This window comes from Myotis davidii, unplaced genomic scaffold, assembly GCF_000327345.1.
Source record: "Myotis davidii unplaced genomic scaffold, ASM32734v1 scaffold187, whole genome shotgun sequence".
In the NCBI taxonomy this organism is placed as follows: domain Eukaryota; kingdom Metazoa; phylum Chordata; class Mammalia; order Chiroptera; family Vespertilionidae; genus Myotis; species Myotis davidii.
Genome location: NW_006383018.1, coordinates 5737417 through 5751256, shown reverse-complemented (window position 1 = coordinate 5751256; position 13840 = coordinate 5737417). Strand labels below are relative to the sequence as shown.

The 13840-nt window shown below is 39.2% G+C and overlaps 1 protein-coding gene across 1 annotated transcript in view; it reads left to right on the top strand.

Annotated features, from left to right (window-relative positions):
* The window catches only part of PON3 (paraoxonase 3), a 29598-nt gene that overhangs the window by 10885 nt on the left and 4873 nt on the right, over nt 1-13840 (top strand). The window contains exons 4-6 of the mRNA XM_006779238.1: nt 5863-6028; nt 10132-10258; nt 13469-13669. Coding sequence (XP_006779301.1) covers nt 5863-6028; nt 10132-10258; nt 13469-13669 — 494 coding nt within the window. The remainder of the gene's footprint in view (nt 1-5862; nt 6029-10131; nt 10259-13468; nt 13670-13840) is intronic.

Here is a 13840-nt window from a genome sequence, read left to right as displayed (position 1 = left end):
ACTAAAAAAGCCAAAACAGGATTCTGGAGAGCTAATCAGGACACCACAGGAATGCTCAGGCCTGCTCCCTGTGGGCAGTTTCATACTCAATGGGGACTCAATAAATGTGTAATGATTTTCGTTCAATTCCTAAACTAATCTCCAGATCTGTCCTTCAGCTTCTAGTAGTCACCTTCTCAGTAACTACTATTCCTCTCACCATGCTTGCCTGTGTTTGAAGCTCAGTAAGTGTTTGTAGATTGAATGTTGACCATGTTACTCGATTCAAAACCTTAAACACTTTCTGTCGTAGGTTCCTTATCATTCTTTCCAGCACTTTATAGAGAAATAGAGAAAAGCCTGCATTTTATTCCCATTACCTTTCACAGTTTGGGATGATCAGGAAACTGTAAGGAACTGAAGATATTGAAAACTGTCATAAATTTGTTAAATCAGTTGCAATTTGAAATGAGATGGAATATGTTGAAAGGGATTTACTGACTACATTTTTAATGTAAATTCTGATTTCTGGAATTGCAAGTCCTAATGTTCCATTTTAGCCAAGAAAATACTACCAAATAAAATGAAGTTTTAGATCTATATCATTTTGGCCAAAAAAGGTGGGCACATATAATAATCATTCCTGGTCTGAATTTCTAAATTCTTAAATATGCGCCGTATCATTAAGGTCTCATTTTTATTTTAAACTACTTCTGGTGGTGGTATGTATGGGGGTGGGCAAGTGGGAGGGATTTTATTTCTTTAGTTTTCTTTCAAAACCAAAGATAATACAAAGCTGTCTAGAAAATCTTTTTCTTTGTTGACTTAAATTTTCTATTGCCAATTTAGATTTTCAATGTTATGCCAAATAGATCTTTTGAAATGATGATTGTATAGCTAGGAGGTTTCTTTGCAGTTAGGAAATAATATCTGTAGTTCGTACAGTATACCTTTTCTATTTTCATTGGAACTGAATGTACTGAATTGCTGCTATATAGAAAATAGAGATTTAGATTTTCATCACAAATAATGCCATCAGAAATATTAACCTGAAAGTTTTCAATAATGGAGGTCTTTTTGTAAACTAACAAACAACTCATCCTTATAGGCCAAGGAGGATGTTTGTTGCTTATTTTTAATCTTTATGACTGCAATAAAGATTATTCAACTCCTTGTTCTTATTTTTTCCTGTCACCCTTCCTTGCCATCCTAGAACATGTTTGGAAGCTGCTGATTTCAAGGGTAATACTGTGCGGTAGATGTTTTCAGTCTACCTGCTTCCTTACCTTGGTCCTTGGCATGCTTCTCTTTGCCCGCAAGGTTTCTCTACCTCTTTACACATGCCACTAACTTTTAGTTCTTTGTGAGGTTTCACTGTAGTGGCGCCTCAGTTCCTGAAGAAACTCTTTCCTAGCACTCTCTTTCTGAGTGAGATCCTCTTCTCTGGTGCTTTGGATTCCCTGTGCTTAGACCCTTACATTCAATACCACATCTGATGGGCTTGCTTGGTGCTGTCTCCCTAGATCTCAAGTTCCTCCAGGCCAGGACTTTGGAGTGTTCGTGACCATGTTCAGCACCTAACACACTACCTGGCATACACAGGTGCTTGACTATTTACTGAATGCATGTGCTCATAAATGAGGCCAGTGGAGGATTTCAATGCCTGTCCACACATACCTGTAGTATGTTGGGGAAAATAAGATGCCTGCATCTCCAGGTGATTTTCACCATTTTCAGTGGTGAATGATATAAAAACAATTGCTTATAGTCAATTGCCACAAATTCTTACCCAATTGCCTTAAACAGAAAACCGAGTGAATGAGAAGGCATTTTATCAGAGGTGTTTCATTCATCATGACACTTAATCTAGGCCAAGTTGTTTGCAATGCTTCACCCTTCATCTCTAGAACAGCAAATCTTTGTACTAGTTGGCAATGCCCTCACATTCCCCAAGCTACCATGGTACATGCTGTGATGTTCTGCCCTGACCTGCCTTCCTGCGCGATATTCTCTACTGCCAAACCTTTCTTTATGGTGTGGTAATGAGGCTGTATAATTAATAATCTGAGTAATCTAGGAAATTGGCTTCCCTGGGCTTAATTTTCCCCAGGTAAAAAGGGAAGGATGATATGTTTCTGACATTTTTCCCCTCAATGATGCCATTATCTAAGCTACTGGACTTGGTGACCAATTGACTATTTGGAAAAGAGTAGATTTAAAGACTGGATTTTATGGCCTAATATTGGGGAGAATAGTGATGCCTTCAAAAGAGAATAATAGATATGAATGAGAGACAGGATTTGAGGAGAGAATGTTGATATTGGTTTTGACAATTTGATTATGGGCTGCCCTTAGGAAGAAGTTGGGAATGCAAGCTAGAACTCCAGAGAGAGATTCTTGTTAAATGTGTAGATTTGAAAATCATTGGTATAGAAGAAATATCTGAAATCTTATGACTAAGATCTGCAAGGAAGGAGTATAGAGCAAGAAGGAAAGAAGGATGGATGAGGACAGAAAGAGGAAGAGGCAAGAAGAGAAGCAGGACTTACATTAGCAAATTCTTCTCCTCCTCCTCCTCTGCCTCCTTCCCTTCTTCTTCTTCTCCTTCTTCTCCTTCTTCTCCTTCTTCTCCTTTGACAAGAAACAAAGGGATATACAATAGTGTCAAATGCCACAGAGATATAAGCAAGAGAAAGTAGAGGGGTTTTCACATGGGATATTTTGGAGGCCATTCATATGACCTTTATAGAGGCATTTCTATAAACTACAGAATACTGATTTCTGAAAGTTTGAACAAATCAAATCTGGTAACAAGATCATGTTATGTTTTCAAGAAATTTGACAGTGACGAGAAGACAAAATAAATGCATGTTTGAAGAAGTAGTAAAGTTAGCAGTCCATTGGTTTCAAGGAATGAAAAACGAGCAATTTTTCAAGCAAAAGAAGGGACATTGGTAAAAAAATAAGTGCTAAAGCAAGAGAGAGAGGATTTACTTTCTGAAGACAGGGCCTAGAGAACAAGAAATCAAATAAACAGGTGGTGGAGTTAACAGAAGAAGGCAGACTGGTGCAGCCACTATGGAAAACAGTATGGACAGTTCTTAAAAATAAAAAATGGAACTGCCATTTGATCCAGCGATCCCACTTCTGGGAATATATCCTAAGAATCCAGAAACATCAATCAGAAAGAATATATGCACCCCCATGTTCATAGCAGCATTATTTACAGTAGGTAAGACTTGAAAACAGCCTAAGTGCCCATCAGTAGATGAGTAGATAAAAAAGGTGTGGTACATTTACACAATGGAAGACACTCTTCTGTAAAAGAGAATGATCTCTTACCATTTGTGACAGCATGGATGGACCTGCAGAGCATCATGCTAAGTGAAATAAGCCAGTCAGAGAAAGACAAATATCATGTGATCTCACTTATATGTGGAATCTATGAACAAAATAAACTGATGACCAAAATAGATCCATAGACATGGAACAGAATAACAGATCTCAGAGGGAAGGGAGGTGGATAGGAAGCGAAGCAATTAATGATTGCTTAACCCATGGACACAAATAATTGTGCGGGAAAGGCCTGGGGTGGGGCAGGGGTTGGATGGAGAGGGGCAAAAAGGGGGAAAATGGGGACTTCTGTAATACTGTCAACAATAAAAATAAATAAGTAAATACATACATACATACATATGAAATGGACGGCTGACCAAAACTGAGGTACAGAGGATTCATTAACTGAGCAAAGAGACATGCTTGAGGATGAGCTTTCGGTCGGACTCTGAGTTCCAGTCTGGGTCTGTTCCCAGGAAGATGGATAGGAGAATCAAGAAATTCCACCTTACTTCCCTCTTCAATATCTTCCTTTCTTCTCCCCTGAAGTAGTTCCTTGCTTACATTCTATAGTTGCAGAAAGAAGGAGAACATCTTCAGACAGTGGGTTAGTGCTCTCCTTTCAGAAGGAAAGTGGACATGGCAGCACAGAATTGCTACATACGCATGTCTAAGAGCCCTCTCTCCCAGGTGCCAGGTCCTGGTGACAGTTTCTGACATGCTGATAAAGAGTGTGCTATTGGCCCCCATACAGGTGTCTTGAACATCAAAGTTTTAATGTCAGCAGTGAACATTTAAAACGAATGTGGCATGTTGCTGAAAAATTACCACGTAAGCAAATGGATGGCTTTTTATTTAGCTCCTGAAAATACCATACATAGAAAGACATTCTTAACCATCTGGAAATTATTTTGAGGAAATTAAAGTTCAACTCTGTCAAAGAGGGAGAAAAGAAGAGAATTGATAAAATTGAAAAATTATTGAGTTGGAAAGCAGGGAGTCAGAGGAAATTGATGTTGGATGGCATATTTGTTTGTGATTTTCCCACCAGAGAGATAGGAGGTAAAATTACTCATTGAGAATAAAGAGGTAGATAAAGAAATAAATTTAGGATAAACATTTGGAGAAATGCAGTAGATTGCCTATTAGAATGCACAAAAAGGCTATAAACATCATTGGATGTCTGATTAAAGTTGGGATGATAATTTTGTATCTAAGTTTTTTCTCCTGATTTAGACTAGCCCTGTAAGAGGTGGACCAGGGCAAAAGGAGTTGGTAGGGGATTTGATAAGGAGATAGCAAGCAAAGCGTGTGGCTTCCTTAGGAACAAGTTGTTGATTGATGATAACAGATAAGAGGTCTGGAAGATTGTAGCTCTGGCATGCTGCTCTCTCCTCTAGGTGTGGTGACTTAAGGAGAATGTAAGAGGGCAGACACCTTCTCTGATGTGCTTCAGTGTTGCCTGCAGGAGGCCAGCTTTCCAGTAAGATTTAGGCATAGAAGGATTATTCTAAGAAAAGCTTGAAGATTAGATTCACTCCCCCAGGGGTGAGGGCCAAGAATAATGTTATTGTAAGTGTGTGTGTGTGTGTGTGTGTGTGTGTGTGTGTGTTGAAGGCAGGGAAAAATAAGAGAACATTAGAAGTAATTACATTGGTGAGGGGGAGAGAGAGAGAGAGAGAGAGAGAGAAAAGGAAAGAAAGAATTTAAAGTGAGTATAAATGGAAAAATGAGGGTACAAGAAAAGATACAGGGTTGTTAATATTAAGGTTGATATTATCAGACTTATGCGGGACGGAATGTGGGGAGGAAGTTGCAACTTCTGTAGAATAAGTCAACCCCAAGATTTGATACAATGACCATCAAGGGATGCAGCAAAGGCCCAAGACATTCAGGATGCCTATGATTGGTTTATAAGTACTTGGTCCTTCAATAAACAGGGCCACTCTCCAAGAACTTTTTGCATTATTTAGAGAAAAAGATTCACATTCGAATTTTCAGACATATTTATAAGAACAAAATAGGTCAGAAATAGTCAACTCTTTAAGACTAGTTCCACAAAGTTAACTCTTGGCTAATTCTACTATGAAATGTAATGGATGTCAGGATGGAAGCAATACAATGACACTACACACCCCATCTCTCCACTTTGAGGAAGGTTAGTTATAGAATATCAGGACTGGATAGAGTCTTAGATATCACACATTTTAACATCCTCATTTTCTAAAAGAGGAACCTTAGGCACAGACAGGCGAGGGACCCACACAAAGTAACACAGCCTCTCATCTCTTGCACGGTACTTTGTCTAAACGCTTTCTTTCTATATCAAAAACTGACTTTGGATTCTTCCCATTCCCAATGGTTTAGATGACATTGCTAATCCCTCAGATTAGATAATGGCAACAGCTGACAGATAAAAATGTCCCAGAAATCTAAAAGAAGTTTAGAGTTTTTAATATCTTTGCTAGACTTTGAGCTTTTCGTTTCCTTATGAAAACATTTTTTTGATATGTATATATGTACATACTTATTCTCTGTTTTTTAAAGGGATTAAAATATCCTGGCATGCCAAGCTTTGCACCAGATGAGCCAGGACAAATCTTCCTGATGGATCTGAATGAGCAGAGCCCAAGGGCCCAGGCACTGACAATCAGTGATGGTTTTGACAAAACATCATTCAATCCACATGGGATCAGTACTTTCATTGACAAAGGTAAAGTTTGAATGCTTAAGAATAAGGGGGAGAATGAGGGAAATGGCAAGGGAATTATATTCAAAAAAGCTGTTATAAAAACAAAACATACGTATTAATACATTGTTTATGCTTTAAAACAATTTCAAATATTATTTTTTAGTTGTTGATGGTTCCTAATTCCAAATTAATTTCGTTTTTAAGCGCCTGTGGGCCCATAGAACACATAGAAAATAAGAACAGTGAAACTTAATAGTAACTACATAAAGGGAAGACCAAATGGAAGTGTTGCAATTCAGAATGTTTGAAGAAATGGTGCTTTAATTCTTCCAAATACCTAATGGAATTACAATGTATTGCTAAGTATAAATTTGCTGGACTGATTTAATGATTCGTAATTATTTCCATCCACTTATCCAATAAGTTTGGTCTGCACCAACAGACTTGTTCAAGTTTACATAAATGGGTATCTTTAAAAATGCTTGAATACTGTTTTATGAAGTAGGTTAAATATTACCCTGAAATCTTATGTAGGGGTGGGGAAAAGTAGGTTTACTGTGCCACTGTGACATTCTTTTGAGGTAATAAAGCTATTGAAATAATCATAACCTGCAAGTCTTTTTCCATGCAAACAACTGTAAACCTTCTAAGATTTTCCGCCTGATTTAGACTAGCCCTGTAAGAGATGGACCAGGGCAAAGGGGGTTGGTAGGGAATTTGATATTTGATGAGTAGGGAGCAAGCAAAGCGTGTGGCTTCCTTAGGAACAAGTTGTTGATTGATGATAACAGATAAGAGGTCTGGAAGATTGTAGCTCGGGCATGCTGCTCTCTCCTCTAGGTGTGGTGACTTAAGGAGAATGTAAGAGGGCAGACACCTTCTCTGATGTGCTTCAGTGTTGGCCTGCAGGAGAGCCAGCTTTCCAGTAAGATTTAGGCATAGAAGGATTATTCTAAGAAAAGCTTGAAGATTAGATTCACTCCCCCAGGGGTGAAGGGCCAAGAATAGTGTTACTGTAAGTGCGTGAATGCATAGGTGCATGAGTGCATGTATTTGTGTGTGTGTGTGTGTGTGTGTGTGTGTGTTTGCCCACCCCTGTATATCTGTTTATTTGCTTAGCAAGTCCTTCTTTAAAAGGTAATTATACCTAACCAGTCACATAACAATTTTGTATTGCTTTATAGTTGATAAAGCATTTTCATGTATGTGTGATTTATTTAGTCCTCAAAATAAAGCCCTGTCCCAACCTGACACTTTTCCTCTCCCTGCGCCATTCAGTGAACTAGTTACAATGCTCTAATTTCCCTCTTATCCATCTCTCCAAGCTGTCCAGCTCTTCCCATCCTCACTGCCACCATCCCAGTCCAAGTGCCAAACATCTTTCCCATGACTGCACCTTCCCTCTAATGCTACCTCAATCCATTTCCATAATCAAGAGTTATTTTTATGCGAATGTGATCATGTCACTCTCTTCTTAAAATGCTCCATGTTGTTCCCATTACTCTGAAGATCAACACCAAATCTTCAAAATAACCTGGGTTCCTAGGGGCTACTCCTACACATTCTGGCATCTGGGTGCTCCCGCCAGCCTCACCAGACACCACCCTCCTCCTGACTCTCCAGACCAGCCACATTGGATTTCTTTTAGTCCTATAAAATGCTACCTGCCTCAGGGCCTTTGCATCTGCAGTTCCCCATGCCTGGAATATCTTTCCACTACTTCTGGATTACTCATCCTCATCAGTCAGGCCTCAGCTTAAGTGTCACCTTCTTAGGGAAGCCTTCCCCAACCTGTTTCAGGGCATGAACCTTATTATATTTCTTCTCGATGTACTTCTTTTAGCACTCATGAGAATAGCAACTAATGTTTTCTTATTAATGTTAAAAGGTACCAACCTTCTACACCTCTCCCACTATTGCTCTATAGCAGCGGTTCTCAACCTGTGGGTCGTGACCCCTTTGGGGGTCGAACGACCCGTTCACAGGAGTCGCCTAAGACCATCGGAAAACACATATTGAATATATAATTACATATTGTTTTTGTGATTAATCACCATGCTTTAATTATGTTCAATTTGTAACAATTAAAATACATCCTGCATATCAGATATTTACATTATGATTCATAACAGTAGCAAAATTACAGTTATGAAGTAGCAACGAAAATAATTTTATGGTTGGGGGTCACCACAACATGAGGAACTGTATTAAAGGGTCGCGGCATTAGGAAGGTTGAGAACCACTCCTCTATAGTGAGCTCCTTCTAATCTTTGGAGCCAAGCTTACCTGTCACTGTTCAAGTGGCTGCACTCTATGAAGAAGGCATCTCCTACTTACATTTCTTTTATTTACTATTCATTTCCTCCATATTTTCCTATCTAGAATATAATCACCACAAAAGCATGTGTGACTTGTTCATTGCTGGATTCCCAGAGTCTAGAACCATATCTGCTGCTCTAGAACATGTGTTAAATGAATAAATGAATGAACCCTATGGCACAGACAGTTCAGATATTAATGCTCAATTTTATAGATGGAGAAATGGAGGTTAGAGAAATGCAGTGAAGTGTGGCTTCACTTTTGTCAGGAGTAAATGGCAGTTCCAGAACTGGAACCCCCAGGGGTCTTACTTCTAATCCTATGTTCTTTATTTGGGTAAAATTAGGGCTTCAGGCTCTGCTTGAATAATACAAAGTCACCACTTTTTTTTACCTGACACAAAACTAAACATATTGCTTCACTGGAGAAGTTGTAATGAGTAATCAGATTAACCTGGAGCTATTTTATTGGGAGGGGGGAGGGGAGAGTGAGCCTTGATTTGAGGTATTTGTTTTTTCCCCTAAAATGGGACCAGTTTAAAGTTTACAGATTAACCCTTAGACATTTAATCAGGATTTCAGAAGCTCAGTATATTATGATTGGCATCTTATTTTATTAGTCACCTCCCTTAATTATGCATTTAATTCATAAGGCCAAAACATCACATATATATTGGAATGGAATGAGAAGGCAAAGAACGTTATTCTCACCAAGCATTGCTTTATGGAAGGAGGGGCCCGTGGAGGCCTAACAAAGGGTAGGCCCAGGACAGCACACGTATTGTTCATGCTGTGTTTGACAGGAGTGTCTGGCTGAAGGGCCACGTGAGGACTAAAATACAACTCAGTTCTGCTTGCCACGCCCCTGGCCCTGGACCAGAGCTGGGTCAGACCAAATGAAAGACTCATCTGTGAGGGATCCCCTTTTCTTAATTTGGGTCAAGGTATCAGTGTGTTTCAGGGCCCATCTCAGGGCCCGGGTTTGCTCCATTATAGGCTTGGGAACCCCATTAAGGGAGGGAATAGAGGAGAGTCCAGTAGGAGGATGAGGGCAGGCCTTTTAAAAATCCAGAACTCATCTGACCTGGAGCTCCTGGCAAGTCAGGAAACAGTACTTTGAGAAGACGGATTACTACCCTCAATCTTGTTCACAGCCTTTCACAGTCCAATATGAAAGCAGATAGTTGAACATTCTTAAGGCAATACCCACAACTGTCTACTCTGTTTCCTCTTGCATTCATATTTACATTCCATGTCCACTAGGCTCACTAAATATTGTTATTGCAACCTTAGGTGGTTGACTTGCATCAGAAGTTCATTCTCTAGCTGGGAAGTATTGCTAGTTTAAGCTATTCACACAGCCCTGGCATTTTTGGAACGTGTGTTGCAATCTAGGAAATATTCACCAAAAAGAATTCTCAGCAAGGTTTTGTTTGCTTGCATCCACTTCTCCTGTTGAAGAGCCATCTGAGGAAACCATATCCATGTCCACGCACCACTGTAGTTCTGTGCCTTCCAGTTAGAAAGGGGAATGCAGGTGAGGATGAAGAGACTACGTGGAAACATCAGAGTTTGGCTTTGCCATTTGGTGATGGTAAAATTGCGGACAAATCATTCTTCTGAGTCTCAATTTCTTCAATAAAATAGTGATACTGGCACTTGTCTGACTTGCCTATCAAGTGGACTGTGGGAATCCAATGCAAGATGTCTGAGAAAAACTCTTGGATGTGACCAAGTTGCACACCAAGTCTAATAAAAGTTGCAATAGAGGTAAACTTATGGAAAATTATGCCTTTTCCCACTTAGACCATACTGTGTACCTTTATGTTGTGAATCATCCCCACATGAAGTCTACTGTGGAGATATTTAAATTTGAGAAACAACAACGTTCTCTGGTTCACCTGAAAACTATAGAACACGAACTTCTCCAAAGGTATGGATTTAAAGCATTTTGCACTTCTATTTATTTTTGCACCTCTGCTGGGTGCTTTGTTTTCTTGGGTTCAGCGGGCTTCCTCAAACTATTGTTCTGTAGCATTGTTTTCTGAAGCTTTCTAAAGGTTCCCATGGTGACACTGCCCAGCATCTCACCAGAAATTGCTGTTTAGTATTGAATATCTTTATATTTTCCAACTTCTTGAAAGCATTTTAATCCTATGAAAGTGCTCAATTAGATTCCCAGCTCTAATTCCACAACAATGCAATACTAACTATGGGGCTCTCTTTAAACACCTACACCCATTTCTAGTTATCCTGGTAGGCTGTGTCTGAGAGCTGTACCCACTAGGTGTTACAACCAACTTCAAGATGGGCTTTTTCTTTGTTCACTGAGAGCTTTAAAGTGGAATTTGAAAAAAAAAGCCAGTGGGCACATATAAAAATCACATTTATCAAGCTTCGATGATGTGCCAGGCATTGTACAAAAATACTTAATTTAATTCTCACAACAGCCTTCAATAACAGGCATGAGTAAGCTGACACTTAGTGGTTTAAATTAAAAAATTGCTCGTGTTACATAATTTGTAAGTGGCAGAACCAGAGTGTAAACCTAGATCTGTCTGAATTCAAAGCTGTGCTCTCAGTGACAATGCTAAACATCTTTCTTATTGTGTTGCAAAACAATAGTACATTTTTTAGTGGATAGGTTGCCTATTTCAAGGCTGTAACAAACAATGAAAAATTTGTCTTATAAAATGGACTCAACACTGAAACAGTAGAGATTAATCTTTTCATGAGATAGAAGAATGGGAAAATAAATGGAAGTTCACCTTCTTGTCTTTGTTCTCTTTCTCAACATCATGTATGGACTTCTCCCATAGAATCTGGGAGCAATAAAAGCAGAGGGCAAAAAAAGTGAGATTAGTTGAAGTTACTGAACTCCTTTCTCTTTTTTAAAAAAATATATTTTTATTGATTTCAGAGAGGAAGGGAGAGAGAATCATTGACTGACTGCCTCCTGCACACCCCACACTGGGGATCAAGCCCACAACCCAGGCGTGTGTACTGACCAGGAATCGAACTATGACTTCCTGGTTCATAGGTCAATGCTCAACTACTGAGCCATTGAGAGTACAGCTTGAGGCAGGGAAGAGGGAGTAATATGGGTTGAATTGTGTTCCCTCAAAAAGACATGTTGCAATGTTAACCCCAATATTTCAGAACATGACCTGATTTGGAAATAGGATCATTGGTAGATGTTATTAGTTAATGCCCTCCATATTGGTGGGCCCTTGATCTAATATAACTGGTGTCCTTATAAGAAAACAGGCAGACACACAGGGAGAATGCTAGGTAAAGATGGGGTGTGAGATTGAAGTGATGGATCTACAAGCCAAGGATCGCCTGGGGCTACTAGAAGCCAAAAGAGATAAGGAAGGATTCTACCACAGAAAACTTCAGGGGGAGCACGGCCCTGTCAACACCTTGATTTCAGACTACTAGCCTCCAGAACTGCAAGACAATACATTTCTGTTGTTTTATGCCACCTCGTTTGTGGCACTTTGTTACGGCAGCATTTATAGAAACTCATATGGGGGACAATCTATAGCAAATACATTATCCTTCTCCCTTTCTAACCTGTCTAAGGTTAAGAAAGGGAAAGGGGCTTATCTACTAGCCTTATCTCCCATTAGTCAAAGGTTTACCTCAAGGGCTATTCACTTGGTACCTGCACAAGTCACGCCTGGTGATACGTTGTGTTTTGTTGTCAACACAGAAGCCTGAAAGTGGGAGCAAGAGAGCCACACAGGCATGAGGTAAAGTACCATAAAGCTGTACTGTGGAAAGTCTGCCAGATCCCTTGAAGAGCTGGTTGAAGGAGTGTCAACTGGAACAGGGCAAGTGAGGCTCTAAGGAGGATCTAATGAGAACCTTAAGGAGTGCCCTGATACCCACATTGACCAAGCATTTTAAGGGGTAGAACAACGTGCTATTCTTGAGAGAATTCAACCTATGGGGTCAGGCAATACCTTTTAGAGGAAGGAATGCTTATGCTGAGACCTGAAAGATGACCTTGGAAAAGACATTATACATCAAAACCTAAAAATATTTTCCTGATTCACCCAGTTTTCTTACCCAATTTAATTTAAAAAGATTTAACCTTTTTTTTTTTACATTTTCAAGTCACTGTCTTCTTTTTTACTTTTCCAAAATGAAAATGACTTATTTTTTTATCTTGTAAGAGTAAAACTTACTTCATTTAAAAAAATGAAATGGTATTAAAGAACATAAATGGAAGGAATAGCACTACAATTTCACCTACTCTAAGAAAATATGAAGGTCAAGATGAATTGGGTTATGCTAAAATAGCAGAAAAGAAAACCCTAACTTCTCCACAAACTTTTCTTTTCTCACTCATGCTATGCCTCTAGTGCAGGTGATATGGGGACTCAGTTTTATATTATCCTCATGTAGGACCCTTGGAGAACCATACTATGCATCATCAAGAAAGTTGCTGGTTACTGTAGAAGAGTGGGGGAAGAAGCATGGTGGATCATGAACCAGCTCTTAAAGTCTTCCACCTGAAAGCCACACACAATCACTTCATTTCATTGGCCAAAGCTAGTCGCATGGCCATGCCTAACTTCAAGGACATTGGAGAAACCTAATTGCAGAAAGAGAAGAACTAGCACTATTGGCCAACTGTACTATGACCGCCACAGATAGCTATTATAAACATTTACAAGTCCAAAGATTTGGAGTTTGAGGCTTATTTGTATATTGGGTTTTACTGACTTCTGCAAAAGAGAGGAATGAGAATAACAAATGGCTAAAAAAAATCAGGGCAATGAAAAATCATTTACTTTCTGTGGATTTTTAAAATTCATACTAGTTCATGTATACTTTCTCAAGTTGATCAACATATTGGTCTTTGTAGAGACTGGTGATTTTGACAACAATCATTATTTTAAAACTCTCTCTCTCTCTCTCTCTCTCTACTTTAGTGTGAATGACATCGTGGCTCTCTGGCTAAAAAAAATCAGGGCAATGAAAAATCATTTACTTTCTGTGGATTTTTAAAATTCATACTAGTTCATGTATACTTTCTCAAGTTGATCAACATATTGGTCTTTGTAGAGACTGGTGATTTTGACAACAATCATTATTTTAAATCTCTCTCTCTCTCTCTCTCTCTCTCCTTTAGTGTGAATGACATCGTGGCTCTTGGACCAGAACAGTTCTATGCCACCAGAGACCACTATTTTACCAGCCACTTCTTGTCACTATTAGAGATGTTCATAGATCTTCAGTGGACTTATGTTCTTTTCTATAGTCCAAGGGAGGTCAAAGTGGTGGCCCGAGGATTTAGTTCTGCCAATGGGATCACAGTCTCACCAGACAAAAAGTAAGTAAGCTCATTTATAATTGTTCTACCCTTTGACCTTGACATACTAGTGGATTCCTTTCCTTAGGAGGTAGGTTACTTCCTACCTTAAATAGTCAAATATGAGTGGAGGGATCAGGTATGGCCAGGCTTTATACTAAATGTGTGGTCTTAAGCAAACCTTTGCATTCC